The 17,025-nt window shown below is 33.9% G+C and overlaps 1 protein-coding gene across 1 annotated transcript in view; it reads left to right on the top strand.

Moving 5' to 3' along the window:
- The window catches only part of LOC136042337 (nostrin-like), a 76,099-nt gene that overhangs the window by 13,674 nt on the left and 45,400 nt on the right, over nt 1-17,025 (top strand). Inside the window, exons 2-3 of the mRNA XM_065727299.1 lie at nt 574-659; nt 11,624-11,767. Coding sequence (XP_065583371.1) covers nt 574-659; nt 11,624-11,767 — 230 coding nt within the window. The remainder of the gene's footprint in view (nt 1-573; nt 660-11,623; nt 11,768-17,025) is intronic.

A 17,025-nucleotide genomic window follows, 5' to 3' on the forward strand; every position in this document is an offset into this window, starting at 1 on the left:
GAATTTCTTTGTTTTAGCGTTTTTTATAATATATCCTAGGGCAACATCTATGAAAATGACCATGATATTTGGAAAGAGGACATAAATAGCGACGAAGACCACACTGCCTTTGGTGTTTGGAAAAGAGGATAAAATTGAGAATAGCGGCTTTTCAGCAGATGGAACAAAAAGAGAGACTCTAGATTTCTACCTCTTACATTGCCACTTAGTTTGTATATAAATGTGGTCTCAGGGCCCGGTCTTCTCAAAGGCAAAATGATCTTTCCCAAATAAATTAAAATCCACCTTTAGCAGTTTAAGTGATCTTGTTCTTCTTCCAAAATTCAGACTACCCAGAGAGAGATTTCTAAGAAAGCCATGAGTGTCTTCAAAGCTTGGGATATTTATAAAGGCCTGAGAATTAACGATTCACGCCTTAACCCATTCTCACACCAAAATATAAAATCGTAAACTTGGAAATTTTTTATGCAGCGTGAATACAACTCCCATAAATGGATTTAAAGCATGATTATACAGCTAATACCGTCAATTCTAAGAATAACAATGTTTCTAATTTTTCCTATCTTTTTTTAGGGCTTAAATTCGTTTGAAGAGCTACGGAAGTACGTCAAAGATGGCGAGGATATGGCAAAGCAAATTTCGAATATTCTGCAAGAAAGGTACCATTTCCAATACCCCTTTTCCTTTCCTCCCTTCCCACGCTCCTTGACGTCAAATGAGACATTCTATAAGCATGGCTCTTTTCTTGGCTCAACTAAAGAAAAAGGGTATCATATACCAAACACACTCGAGCTCTTGGTCTGAACAGAACCGGTTTTTTTCTGCATTTCAGTATATACTCGATAATAATCAGCTTAGCGTAAGAAAGATAAACTGCAAGGTAGGCATATTTTAATTTAATATTAGTTGATAATTTTGTTAGGTTAGAAACCATTTAGTATAATAATGGTACTTGTGTATTATTCAGAACACACTCAATAAGTGAAGTTAAGTTCTTTCGTGAAACAAACTACGATGCGAAAATCCAGTTTCATAGCCACAAAGACAGAACTGAATTTAGTTTCTTAACGATATTTATGTGTTCATGTTTCATAATTCTAAGTTGTAATTTTACAATTTTCCTAATAAAGTATTATATTTTCATTATATTTTGTCTTGTTTCATTAGTTTTATCAAAAGTTTGGGCTATATATTTCCATATTAGGGGGGATGGGGTGCATTATATCAAATACCTAACTTAACCTAACCTTACCACCCTTATATATACAATATTTAATTAAAATGTACCTGCATCGTAGTTTGTTTCACGAAAGAACCTAACTTCACTTATTGAGTGTGTTCTGAATAATACACAAGTACCATAATAAGTACTGGGGGGCTGATTCCCATAATTCTCTGTTTCAGTTTCTATAATTTTGTTACTAAAGTATCGTATTTTCATCAAATTTTGGTATATTTCATTAGGAGTAACCTAACTTCCCTTCTTGGGTGTGTGAGTGTAATATATAAGTACAAAGAAAAATCATTCAAACGCTTTTCGTATTAATCTTATATAACTTATTTCGTTGCAAATTGTAACTTATAGATAATGCTAGATTAACGTCATATTTACTTATACAATTCATTTCATAAGTCAGATGGTTTAACGCTATTCCGCAATTTACGATGAATGCTCAGTTGGTGTCTTTTTCAACTTCTTTGTTGTAAATCTTTGGATTTTGATCAGAAAAGGCATTTATTTTTAAAAAAGAGTGAAAAATAGAAAAAAAGGAATGAGGTTGCCAGAAAAATCTTGTTGTGGGGCGTAATCTCCCCCGGCCCTCTGGATCCACCAGTGATTCTAAAGTGGGTTTATATGAATAAATAAGGGCTGCTGTACTGTTTGTATTAGATATACACGGCTTTGTGTGCCTTCGTTTATTTATGTGTCCTCACGGGTTTATCATTCCTCTGAGCTTACTTTAGGACAGGGCTGCCAATTTTTTGGCTGACTCTAGCCCAAAATAGGCGACTCTCAGTGCCTGTGTTCTAAAAACAGCATGGAAAACAAGAAATGAGTCTCTGACTACAAGTTTTTTTACTACTTTCTTGGCCCTTACAAGTCTACAAAGTAAAAAAATGTAGCCAAAGGCTCCATTTAGCGACAATGTCTTTAGGCCCCGATTAATATGTTTTATCCTGCCTCCATAATTCCAGTATGTACAAAGCACCCAAGTGTTAAACCCCTTAACAACAAATGAGTTTGATAGAAATACCAAAGTACTATCGGATCTTTTTTGATTTGGGACTATTTCCTTATTTTGACTCTGGTGTCAGTATTTTGCTTTCGTATTTAAATAATACGTTATGATTTCAATTGATTTTAATTTGCCAGTTTCAATTTTAATGTTTATCCAGTTTCTATTTTTGTTTTATTTTTTCCCCTCCTGAAAAAGAACAATAAGAAACTAAGCATTTGTGCCTTTCTGAAGTACATTAGCCTTGTTTTTTTTTGTTAAATATTTGAACTTTCACATTATTAGCTGTTTTTAATTATATACATTTTAATGTAATATTAGTATAATATTTGATTACTTGTTTAAGTTTATATGTTTAATTTGTATCTAGTGTCTCTGTTTTTATTCTATTTTGTTACTTATTTCCCCCCCCCTCCCTAATGCAAAACTAAAGTAGGGTATTATAAGGAACGCAAGAGAATGTCATAAATAGCATATAGACCCACTGGCAGGTCCAGGGGGTGGGTGGAAGCCCTGGACCCCCAAATTTTTTATGGTTCCCTCTTTCCGTGTTTTTTTTTCATTTCTCACTATTTTTTAGATTAAATTTGTCAATTTGGTCAATCATTGGCACCTGTGTCACATTCCCCCCCCCAAGATTTTGCTCATTGGCACCCTTGTCACATTCCCCCCCCCACGATTTTACTCTAGATTAGACCTACCCTCTTCAGACTCACCAGTATAATATTCCTGTTTTTTTTTTTATTCAATGATTAGACCATTTTATAACAGCGGTTTTTATGCTTTTTAATATTCTTGTTATTATATTCATATAATAGAATACCAATTATTGTCATTCATAATTATGAAGTTTTAAACCTTTTCATCCCCCTTCCCCCCCCAAAAAAAGGATGAAAAAGATTATGTTATTTTTCATGACCACTAGTGTATTAACATGCTTTGTTCAATGTTTGGGCTTTTTTAAACCATCAATTTTTCTAACTTCATAATGTGTTTCTCATACTAATACGAATACAATCGTAATCATCTTCTCTAATCTTTATTGTTTCTTCTAATCCAATTTTAATTTTTTCCGTTTTGTCTTGTCGTCTCCCCAGAATGATAAACAACAGTGTTTTCCTTCTTCATGGTCATTGATATATTATCTGTGTTTGTAGTCATCCTTTTTCGCACAAAGGCATATTAAAAAAAAGAAAAAAAAAACAAGTCTGTCAGTACTCTCCTCTCCTTTAAAATTTATGTTTAGAATGGGTTGCCCTCCGTCCCAGTATCGGGATCGTTTCGATTTGTTCTCGATTTTAGCTTGAGTGCTGAAGCAACGCCATCTTTTAGTGCAAGTTGTAAATGCTGCCTCATGCAATAGCATTTTGTTACCTAGATAAATGTGTTGTTTAAATATCATCTTTTTGATTGTAATACGTTATGTTAAACACCATATTGGGTGACGATTAAAAACACTGTTATATACTGTCCAAAAATGGTGCGAACTTTCCAACCGATAATTATTTTAAGCAGGATATGTATGTGCATTTAAAAACTAAGCATGACTTGGAAGAATGGAAGTCTGTATACTCCCTCAAAAATTTACTTTCTGGAAGTACGAAGGACAGTGGCGATGAAATTTGATTGTTTGAACTGGTTAAATGAAATATCTTAAAATTAAGAAAGACCGGGAATTCAAGTTTTAATGAAAAACACATCTCTATTCAGTTATGTTGTTTCTGGTTGTAGCGGGGACCAATTAAAAAAAGAAACGTGGGTAAAAAAATCAGCAAAATAAGTTAAAAACATATAACACCAATCAGCTTAAGAGGATTTAGATTTTCTTTGAAGGTAGTTGTCCTTGGGGATCAGCATATTGTAAATAGTCCAGTTTTCTTGGACAAAAAAAGCGTTGTCAAATTTAACTTGATATTTTCGCTAATTTATTTTCACGATTCAACGTAAGAACAGTGACAAAAATATGACATTGGCCGATAAATGTCGTCATTTTGAGACTTACAAAATTTATAGTTTTCAGGAATGTATAGACCTAATATGGGTCCATGATAGAGGGGGGGGGGGTCCATTTTAATGTACTTGGTACTTAAGGAAACCAAAAATCCTGAATAGAGATACATATTACTTAAACTTTGCGAGCACTTGTTGTCCATCTCCAAACACACCACAACTTTAGAAAGAGTATTTACGCTGATTCACAAAAAATTAGTGGGCGATGTATTTTTTGGAACCTAGGGGGGTGGGAGCACTTTGTTGTTTTCTTCAATTTAAATCCTTCTACGAGAAATTCTCAAATAAAAAAGTACTAGATTAAATAAGTTTTTACTTTATTCGTATATCCCCGTAAGAGCTTCCCAAAGGTGTTTCAGCAAGATATGGCAATCCTAACTGTATACTTTCTTACAGGAGCAGGAGTGTAAATATAGAGAAACATTAAAACTAGAAATTTAACTCTAACCCAATTCTAAATATTATTACTGTTTAAAACAGTGATATTACACAGTAAGCACATGACTATGTAAAATATCATAGCGTTAAATGTTAGAAATTATTTCTTAGTAATGCTTATACAAAAAATGAGCCAAAAGTAAAAATTGCTTTTTTGCTAAAAAATTGACTTGCGACTTAAATGGAAAAAGATGAAATCCTAATTCTTACCATGTGGAATAGGAACATTATATTGGGTGGATTTAAAACACTTCTCCCAAAAATGTGCATGGTGACCCTTAGGCTATAATTTGTAACTTATCTCCTTCTTTTTGAAAGCTTACAAATATTACCTTTTTTTCTAACTAGCAGAGAGGCCCATCGGACGACAAGCATAAAAACGAAAAACAAGCCTTAGCTTATGCTCTTTTTTGATGATCCGAGAAAAATGCTCCCCAGTACAAAATTCAAATTTGCCACCCCCCCCCCCCCCAAAAAAAATAAAAGTCTAAGAGAAAGTTGTAATTTAGTCCCTATGCCGTGAGGCGAAACAGATTATTCTGTTTTTCGATCCATGTTCGATATAGTTTAACATCTAGTTTTTGCTCCAAAGTTGCAATTTTTAGTGACAAAGAATACAGCGTCAATATTTTAATTTCCACTGATGCCAAGTTTGCTGCCATGACCCCGAGAGCGGAGATATGGTGTTCTACTACTGAACTAGCCAGGCCTGTTAGGACGTTTTACACCTTTATTTTTCTGAGACAGGTAAATGGCTTTCCTGCAAACGGGCTTTTTCTGGTGTTACAGGCACCATTATTCAGGTAGATATATCTATCCACTATATAGCCTGAAACCAGTGAGAAGCGGTCTACCTATAATATAGGTAAATATATCTATACCTATATAGGTACCGGTAGATGTATCTTCCATTTATATAATCATATATTTGGGAAAGAAGATGAATCACTGATTTAAACTAATTCAAGTTATGAGGGGATAGCATTCAGTCAAACTGATTCTCAGAACCTGTTTGACTAGTTAACTTGTTATGTTATTGGTTTTGCATTTTTCGTTGAAAACCGGCTGTAGATTTGAAGCAGCAAAAAAGGTGATCAAATATATTGTTTCATGTTGATAAAATGATAATGTTTAATATGTATGATTCATGTTCCAATCTACATAATAAAAGGCATGCAATAGTTTTTTTTAACTTTTACTGCATCTGTATTTATTTCGGGCCAAGTTGTGCCGTGAGAGCTCTTAAGACATTATTGGGGAAGATAAATTGTACCGGGAAATATACAAAATATGTAGCCTTTTTTCTCAAAATGGACTAATAAGGACAAAATTATTTTTCTCTCGGTAATCTTTGAACGTAAGGGAAAATGAGGGACGGAAAGCAAATTTTTACAGAACATAGATTTCAATACAACCTTGACTATAAATACATAATAGAAAAATAAATTGGTGAGTTGAAAAAAACAGCTAAAAAGATCAAGTTATGTAAAGCCCAATCCGTTTTGCTTCCCTTGTTTTCACTCTTTTTCATGGTTTGTCTAATAATAATAATTATTATTTTCTCCTTTTTAGTCTTATTTTGAAAATGAGTTTAAGACACGTCTATATGTATTATTTTTAACTTTTTGAAACAAGATTGAATGTCATTAGTCTTCCCTAAGACCAAAACTTGTCTTACCTAAAATTCGAACGTAAATTACCGCTGAGCTATCAAGTCTTCTATAATAGCGTTTGTTTTGTACTTCGAACCCAATAACCTGTTTATGTTGTTTTATTTACGAAGGAAGAGTATACAAGAGGGGGAAATTTTGATGTTGTGTTATTCCAATGTCATCAGATGTGCATATACTGATAAAAATGGGGAGTAATTAATCATCCTGAGATGCGCGTAAAATGGCTTGTAAATTGAATAAAAACTTTGGTCACAAAAGTACAAGTTAATGAGCTGGGAAAACGAATTGATAAGTGAATAATGCCGTTATAATTGTAGAAAAACTGTAGGCCTACCGTAGAAAAATTGTAAAAACCGAAAACTGTAGGATAAAGTTATTTGCCTATTTTTAATCTGCTACTAACTGTAATCAACATCATACATGATCACTGGTCTTACCTTTAGGGAAGAGGGATCAACAGAGAGAATTTCTCCCAAGGGGAAGGATTAATTAAACCTAAAAAAGTGTTTTCTAATGCACAATTAAACCTAATTAAACCTAAAAAAGTGTTTTTTAATGCATAGTATTTTAACTATCTAAGTTTGTCATTATCGCTGGAAAAGAGTCCCACCGCGTGTATGGGTATGATTATTATTACTACTACTTCCAACAAATCATAGCAGCACCAAGCCACCAGATGTGTGGTTAATCTACATTTTGCTAGAGTAAATACAACATAAAAAATTTGAATTGTTTCATGTAGTTTATTTAATTTCTGTGGATTTCCCCTATTTTTTATTTCTGCCTCCCGCGAAATCCCCACTCCCCATAAAAAAGATCTGGATAACACGCCAAGGCTTTTATAAGTTAAGTGTCATAGTTTTTTTTTTTTCGTTCTTTCTTAGAATAATTTCTTAGAATAATTAGATTGAGGGAGTAAAGTACCTGATAATAATAACTTGCAATGGTTATAACAAGAATATTCTGGAGGGTATTAGTGTTTTAACGCCACCGCGGTTTTACGCCACTATATGTTTTCCGCCACCTTTTAGATTAGGTTAAATTTGGTTCTAAATATCTGAAATGGGTTAAAAACCTAACCTATGCTAACCTAACCCCACCTAACTTAACTAAACTTAGTCTAACCTAATATTCGACCCTTTCGTTTGACCTAACTAATCCTCTTGGTGATGTAAGATTTCCTGGGTGGCGGTAAACCGCGGTGGCGTTAAAACACCCAATTCATTCTGGAGAGGTTAAACAAATTTTTAGTAGGCTAATATTTGAATTTAAGGTGCCAGGTGAGGCAGATGAAGCACCTGGCTCTTTCGCAAGAACAAGTAGAGAGAAGAACAATAACAGCATACTTTAATAATGCACAGAACCGTAATTTTAAAGAGATATATTAGTAACCTTTTGAGTAGGAAATCACCCAAAACAGTACGTTAAAAGCCTAACTACCTGTCAGTCCTTCAATCCATCTTAAGAAGAAACCCCTCACGTGTACAAAAAACGTATTGATCCTTTTTTGGATGAGCTAAGTAAAGGTAAACAAACCCCTGGGCTTTTTGTTCTAGCTTTCACGTATTCAGTTTCCAAATCCATGCATGCAAATTTTGTTTCCAAAGATGCTCGACAAAAACAGCACAATTTATCTCACACGTCGAGATGACGGGGTATTTTTTGATAGATCTGTCTGTGCAGGTGCGATTCTATGCCTTCATTGTCAAAGAGATCGAATGGGTACTTAAAATTTTCATACTGCTTATATATATATATATATATATATATATATATATATATATATATATATATATATATATATATATATATATATATATATATATATATATATATATTTTATTTTTCTCTAAAGTTTAATAAAAAGAGCCTACAAAATTATCGGGTGACGGAATACACTGTTTAAATTGCGTGCTTGAGAAATTCGAAAAGAGAATAACTACTATATCTCAGGAACAGTTTAGAGTATTAAGGTAAACTTTTCAGTGCATGATAAGGGGGATGTTGAAACAACCAAAAGGTATTATATGTATGCTACTGCTGCATCATCTAGTGCTACTTTTAAGGCTAAGGGTATTTTGTGAAATCAATTAGCTAAAATGTTTGTTTTCGTGGATTGAACTTGTTGCGTGCACTTGACCGAAAAATTTTCACCCTCTCTTCACCCTTTTTAGAGGCCAGGTTTCACCCTCCAGTTTGTATTTTGGTAATTCGAGGCGATTGTAATTCTTGTTCCAACGAGGGGATATTTTTTAACATTGATTGAGATAGATTGTGAGGAAATTTCCTCTTGGCATTACGGAATTCTTTCTTATATTGTAATTTTTTCGTAGTGAGTTTATAACCATCAGTTACATTTACTGAGGCATATTTATTCGGAAGGAGGTAGAACTCACCCTGATAAGAAACTTCCATTGTCCAGCAACTGAAAAGGCATACAAACTTTTTCAACTAGCGAATTTTAAGTATTTAATTGGTGTATTATAACATCTGGATTTCATTGCGACAACACTTTTTGGGCTTTCTCTTTCATACAATGAAGCATATTCAAAAGATTAATGGTTAAAACACCATGAAGGACTTAACAGGCAAACTTGTTTTACTGAAATTAACTAAAACAGAAATTTTAAGTAATTTTGACTTATAACGGCAAAAAATTCATAATTGGAAATTAAACTATATCTTCAAAATTCAAAGCTGAGGAAAAAGATTTAAAATCAAACTGGTCATGCATGACTAACATTGTAAAAGAAAGTACAAACATTGATAAAAAAAGGATAGTATAACCTGCGATTATGAAGATGGTAGATGTTTTTTTTCTTGGGGGGAGGGGTGGCAGGGAAAAACAAAAACAAAACTAGAAGAATTAGATAATGTTAAAATGAAAACTGAAATATGAATATGTAAGACTGACATTGATAACAAAGCATTATAAGTTTGCAAATGCTCTATAATAAAAAAGACACAACATTAAACCAAGAACTTAACTAATATAGATATAATTATAAAGAAGGCGAATGTCTCTTTTTAGGGAGTGGGTTAAAAAGGGAACAAGATAAAGCAAAAATAGAAACTTGAATAAGAATGAAGAATAAAAATAGATTAGACACTACTTTAAGTGGGGAAGGGGGGCAGTGTGGTTTTCCTTGTGGATGTCAAAAAAGTCAAAATGTGCATTTAGCCTACCATTTCTCCATTTTTCCTGGGTGGAATCTTGAGACTAATTTTTGGGTGGAGGGGAGTACGATCCTTGTGTTCTTGCACACGGTATACAATGACAAAAATAAGAATACTATGGAATAAAATACCTGATACTAAAATGGATTCAAACACTGAATAAATTAATGGGCTAATAAGCCAATGATTGTGAAGCTGAGTAATGCTCTTCATTTTTGTGAGATGTGGGGGGGGGATTAAACAGACAAAACGAAGAAAAAATGAACAAAGATTAAACTAAAGGCTGAAAAATTAACACTAATATAAATACCTTATGCCTTTCCCCCCAAATTACAAGATTTAAGGAAAGGCATATGTTTCAATAGTGTGTGGTCAAATGAATTGTTTGTTTCGATGACGGGATCCAGTAATTATTGGACAATAAAAAAGATAACGATACACATTTGGGAATGACACACACAGAAAGGTTTCTAAGGAGGACGTGGGGGGGGGGGGGGGTGTATGCTTGGAATATATTTGAAATTGTATGATTTTTTATATTTTACATATGCTGTTGAAATATTTATTTATTCTTGAAGAGTATTGATTATTCGATCATATTGTTTATTGCCACAGCACTATGTTTTGTTGGTAATAAATGCCTATCTATCTATTGTTACGGCCAGGGGCAAATATTCAGCATTTTTTGGGGGACAAGAGGGGTCCATATCCGGATAGTCAAGGGGCATGGGATAAATAATAACTGTTTGTCCACATTATTGGGGAGCCAACTGCCCCCCCCCCCCTTTTACCTCCTGACGCCCCTGGTAAAAGCCCAATAATTAAAGCATTATAAAATGATTAAAACAAACATTTTACCCTCGGAATCTATAGGAAAAAATTAATTTTGAAAAATAAGTTTTAACTATTTCGGTGAGCCAGAAAAGAGCATATAACACTTTTAGTAAAAAGAGAAACTTCTGAATTTATTGAGAACCCAATCAAATAGGAGAAAACAGACTGAACTAATCGACAGAACTTGCTTTCTTAAGGGGCTGGGGTGTAAATTGAGCTTTCCCTAGAAATGCTACATAACGTCTTCTGAATTCACACAGTCGATTTTTCAATCGTAGTTTCATCTCCCTCCCTAAGATTATTTCAAAGGATCAAATAGAAAGTTTTAAGATGGTGCCCTAGAATTGCCTTTTATTCCCCCAAACCATTATCGCTGGAAAAATACCCTAAACTCTCCCTCCTAAGGTCCAACCCTAATTGCGCCTATCATATCTTTTTCGAAGTTCTTCGTTATTGTGGCATCAATACTTAAAATAGTTTCGTTTTTCAACTTCGATGTCAAGTTATGAAGTTTTGTTTGAATTTTCGGTTTTGTAGTATCTTACTTCATTTGATAGTCGAAAAAAATGTCTTAAATTCGCCGTATGATCCAAAAGGCCGTGTTTTCTGACCTCAATGCCTTTGGTGATAAGATAAGATGAGATTTATTCATCATGAAATACACATAAAATATTACATTTTACTATCCCCCCAAAGGCTCTTTGAAGGAACCAATTTACTTGCAACGGTATATTTCGGGACATATTTCCTTGAGCCAGTCACATTGCTGCATGAGCCGTTGATAGAAATAGGAGCCGAATCGCCCCGCCTCTTTTTTACCTGTTCTTGTCTTTACTTCTGTTGCTATTTCGAATTCTAAAGAACCTAAATTTTGATTGGTTCTTTTGTGTGAAATTTTAAACCAGTAAAAACAACAAAAAGTTACTGAGGGATAGCGTTTAAAAGGAAACTGTTATTTTGTTTCGCATTTTGAAAGTCAATGCCGTTATTCCTTACTTTTGAAGAAAAAATAGCCTCTCCTTTTTAAAATTAGCTCCCTTATGTTAACTGACAAGTCTAGATAGACAAGAAAATACAAGTTCTTGAGAGACACATAGCTCCGCCTTTTTAGAACCTGATTGGTCCTTTCGTGAGAAATATTCAGCCATTAAAAACAAGGAAGTGTTTTGAGTCACTAAATTCTCTGCAAATAAATTCTGTTCATATATGATAATTGTCTGTTCATAGTAATCATTTCTTGATCATATATTCCAGGTCTGATTTGGATTCAAGCTATGCAAAAGCATTGAGTAAGCTAGCGGCCAAAACGATGAAAGTGTCTCGAGAGTCTAGTGGCACAATAGCAGCTGCATGGCACGCTGTTGGCTCAGAAATGGAGACGGAGTCAGAGCTACACAAGTAAGTCGATTCATATAGTGCTGAAGGTATGCCAGGAATCAATAGTATTAATTCTAGATTGAATGCCCACTCCATGCGTAAGTAGCTGCCCTATAGATAATGTTGATAATTATGTGAAAGATAGACCCCTTTCCCCTGGATATTTTGTGCGCTTGGTTGAAATTCAATATAGCCAAACAAAAGATAAAGGATCTACAGTACGTTATGTACATCTTGATACATGCGATCACCTTTCTAAGAATTAGAAGACACCAAAATGTGTATAGTTCCATGATATCATAGTCATTATTATTAATCAACCAGAAATAAATATCTATAAGACTCATTGAGTCGCTTTTAGATGGAAATTTGTATTTAGATGTGAAACTACCGTGTCTAGACTGTAATTATGTCGAAATTTTGGAATTCGAAGTCATAACCGTAAGCTATGCGTTAGATATACGCAAAATCGTTTAATTCATGATTTTCTGGTTCCTCAAAGGACTAGTATAGATAGAATAGTCTGGATTAGGGCTGGAATCCAGAATTCGTTTGGATGGTGGGAGGGTGACAGGTATGGCCATAACATAGTTTAAAAAATATGTAATTCTACTCAGTTCTACATGGGGTTCCCTCCTGGACATGGAATTCACTTCAATCCGTTTTTGACATATAATTGACAATGTGAAGGACGATTAGAATGTCAATGTCGTTTTTCATTTAGAGCTTATGCACTTTAGCCTGATACCAGAATTAGCTTGCCTTTTTTCCTTACCTTTTTGACCTATTCTTTTTACATCAATTGAAATGTAAAAAACGAAGTGGAAATATTTTTTCGTAGCGATATTCTATGCCGAGTTCCAGGTTGTTTTCAGTCACATCCGGATTTGGTTGACGAATTGAAACATAATTTGTTACGAGCTTTTTCTGGCCATATTTTTCTGTTTCATTTGAATTGACGATTCGACACGCGAAGCCGGAAATTTTGATTAGTCTGCCTTTTCATTCCAACAAACTTAACTAATATAGAATGGCTGTGAAGCTGCATTACCTATTAAAGAATCATTACCAAACAAATACTTATTTCTTAGTCTATGAGTCGGCGTGATCCACAGCGAAGTGTGACAGATTTAATGGCAAAATGATGATTTTGTAACGCTGCTCACTCAAATGTAGCGCTTAAATTTATTTCAATAGGTTTACGTTTATTGCAATTTTGTTAAATTTATTTCGTGGTAGTAAGATGATTTTACAACGCTGCTCACTCAGATGTAGCACTTAGATTTATTTCAATTCGTCATAGTTCGACTGATTCTTCTGTTCATTGTTAAGATTTCCTGAAGTCAATACTATAATCTCGATGAATGATGAATGTGACAGTTTTGTTAGATTTGGGGAAAACTGTTAAAAAATTGGCAAACTGGCCAAGAAAGTGGTTGGTGAAAATCTTACCTTCGTAGCATTTTCAAGCACTTTCGAGTAAGTTCAATAGAAATGACGAAATATGCCGAGTTTAGTGGTTTATTCGAAGCCTAAGTTAAGAATCATGCATAAAATCTTTAGAAGGTGGAAATTTTTTAAGACGAGAAAGTCTCATCCTTTCAAAAATTTTGTTAAACTCTAATAACTGAGATATTGACCTATTGGGATATATTATATAGTAAGGTGACTCGGAGGCATTCAAGAAAATACCACGATGGAAAAAAGACTATCAGTTTAGTTGAGGTAGAAATATTTGAAGGAAGTATCAGCTTAATTACTTTAGTACTAATATTATTAAAGCCATAGGGTATGAAGCAAAGAAAGGAGTGGGTCGCTTCAGTGGATACGCCAAAGTTGTCATCCAAAGGTAACGTGATGTGTCTCTGATGGGACTGGGAGGACATAGTTTACAGAGAAATGCGCAAAAGGAATGTCACAAGGAGCTCCGAAACTTGGAGGTTTTTAATAGGCCGATTTGTTGTCTTTTCGTTTTTGTTTGATAACATCTTTGCCCTCTCTAGGCCCAAATTGTCATTTATTGGGACAAAATGGTAGAAATTTGCAATTTTCTGAGATGTGTCGCTCTTGCTCTTTTAAATCTTTTTTCGATATGGCTACATTTAGAAATATATATATATATATATATATATATATATATATATATATATATATATATATATATATATATATATATATATATATATATATATATATATATATATATATATATACGTAACCGTGAATATCTGAAATCTGGTTAATGTTGACATTCACCGATGAATGTTCGAAATTCATTTTTCTCTGCTTGGATGTAATTAGCGCTTGGATGTAATTAGCTTTGAGAGTAAGCTTTCCCAGTATTATAACGTAGATAATTTTGAAGACGACACTGCCTTTCCATGACGATAAAGAAAAGTTTAAATAGGGATAACATCCTTTTAATCGACAGTGATAAATTTCACAAAAATACTAGATATTTTGGTGACATATGCAGCGACTATCATTAGTAGTAATGACGGTCGCTGCATGTGTGACCGAAATATCTAGTATTTTTTGTGAAATTTATCACTGTCGATTAAAAGGATTTTATCCATACTTGAACTTTTATTTTTTTCTAGCCTTTTGCAAGCTATTATGGTAAAAGTTAAAGTTAGTTAGATTATGTTGGTTTAGGTTAGGTTAGATTAGGTTAAACCTGGTTCTAATTATGAGAAATGGGTTAAAAACCTAAGCTAACCTGACCCAACCTAACCTGTCACCCAACCTGACCCTTGCATTGAATTGAAAAAGTTGACTGGCCACGTTGACTAAATTCAAGGAGAAAATATGGTATTTCGGACATTCACCGGTGAATGTCGACATTCACCAATCTGTGGGTGTTCACGCTATATATATATTACATAAAAAAACTAGTTTTTTTTAACTTAAAGTAAGGAGTGACATTAAAACTTAAAGCGAACAGAAATTACTCCGTATATGAAATGAATTGTCCCCTCCGCAATCCCTCGCTCTTTACGCTAAAGCTTTTAATTGTTTTAAAAAGCAGAATTGTGGCAAAGAGTCAAACTTTAGCGTAAAGAGCGAGGGATTGCGGAGGGGACAATCCATTTCATATACGGAGTAATTTCTGTTCGTTTTAAGTTTTAATGTCGCTCCTTACTTTCAGTTAAAAAAAAACTAGTTTTTTTATGTAATTTCTGAACGTTTTTGAATTAATGCATGTTTGAATTGACTTTCCACACGTAAACTATTCAAATGAAATTTGCGTATTAATTCCTTTTTTGGCTAAATGGCTTTCTCTTAGTTTTGATCATACGATTTTGAGAAATATGGGATGGGGAAGGAGGCCTAGTCGCCATGCAATTTTTCGGTTACATAAAAAGGCAACTATTAATTTTAATTTTAACGAATTTTTTTATTAGCAAAAAATATACGTAACTTTAGAATTAAATTACGTAACAAACTTTTATATTCTTTAATTTTTATTATGTATGTGAGGGGGTTTGTACCCTCGTTAATACTTCGTTCTTTACACTAAATCGTAAGTTTTGTCCCAATTCTTTAAGAATGACCCCTGAATCAGAAAGGCCGTAGAATAAATAGTTTAAATTACTAAAAATACCTTAACATAAAGAGCAAGGTATTTTTCTCCTCCTAAATGCCTCGCTCTTTATGCTAAAGTATTTTTAGAACCCCTCATATGCGTAATAATCTCTGTTCGTTTTAAGTTTCAATGCTACTTCTTCCTTTCATTTGAAAAAAGTTTTAATTTTTATTTTTCATTGTTTTCTTATAGTAATGCTAGAGAATCCTGCGCCCTTTTCATTGAATTTTTCTTCCTCCATGACAGATTCCTCCAAGGAAAGATCCTCAAACATAGCCCCCTTTCCTCAGCCCCACCCCCAAACAAAATAAAATCCCCCTGAAAACGTCTGTACACTTCCCAATAACCATTACTATATGTAAACACTGGTCAAAGTTTGTAACTTGCAGCCCCTCCCCCAGGGATTGTGGGGGAGTAAGTCATCCCCAAAGACATAGTTATTATGGTTTTCGACTATGCTGAACAAAATGGCTATCTCAAAATTTTGATCCGTTGACTTTGGGAAAAAAATTAGCGTGGGAGGGGGCCTAGATGCCCTCCAATTTTTTTTGGTCACTTAAAAAGGGCACTAGAACTTTTCATTTCCGTTAGAATGAGCCCTCTTGCGACATTCTAGGACCATTTGGTCGATACGATGACCCCTGGGGAAAAGAAAAAAAACAACAAAAAACAAACAAACAAATAAACACGCACCCGTGATTTGTCTTCTGGCAAAAAACACAAAATTCCACGTTTTTGTAGATAGGAGCTTGAAACTTCTACAGTAGGGTTCTCTGATACGCTGAATCTGATGGTGTCATTTTCGTTAAGATCCTACGACTTTTAGGGGTGTTTCCCCCTATTTTCCTAAATAAGGCAAATTTTCTCAAGTTCTTAACTTTTGATGGGTAAGACTAAACTTAATGAAACTTATATATTTAAAATCAGCATTAAAATGTGATTCTTTCGATGTAGCTATTTATATCAAAATTCAATTTTTTAGAATTTTGGTTATTATTGAGCCGGGTCGCTCCTTATTACAGTTCGTTACCACGAACTGTTTGATATTTTGAACTCGTTTAGAGGTTATTTGACTTTAAGTTCGTCAAAAGACAGTTCCCGGACGGGTAGAGTTAAAGGGTGGAGTTGGGTACTGGATAACATCTTTTCGAGCCCTAATTTTGACTGAGACTCATTCCTGAAACTCGATATACTACATTTTCTTTTATTCCAGTATATAATTTATAGATTTACTCCAAATCAGAAGTCTTTCATTTGGATTTAGGCACCATCCTTTTGGGGAATGCCTCTGCTAATTTATCTTGACTCGCGTTAAGAAAACACATCAATATATTAATATTGGCATGTACATGTATGGGGTAGATGGTGGAATTTCTAGTAATTATTGCAAAGATGGAATAACTGTCTTTCCGATTTGACCTTAGCTAAGTCAGCACTAATGTCAAATTGGAACAGGACTAATTGGACATTTTAATTGTCTTTCTTAGGAAAGTTGTAATTATTTTTTTTGTTAAAAACCTCAAAATTCCGAGCTAAATCTTCACACGGTTGAAGTAAGAATATTTCCACTGAAAAAAAAATCGAACTCTTTTCGCTGTTGTTCTCTCTTGTTTTCTACAAACCTTTTAGATAATGATTAGCTATGTCAGTGGAAACACGCTGGAGCAAGAAATCAAGAATTCAAACAAGAAAA

Source organism: Artemia franciscana, unplaced genomic scaffold (genome assembly GCF_032884065.1).
Source record: "Artemia franciscana unplaced genomic scaffold, ASM3288406v1 Scaffold_1123, whole genome shotgun sequence".
Lineage (NCBI taxonomy): Eukaryota > Metazoa > Arthropoda > Branchiopoda > Anostraca > Artemiidae > Artemia > Artemia franciscana.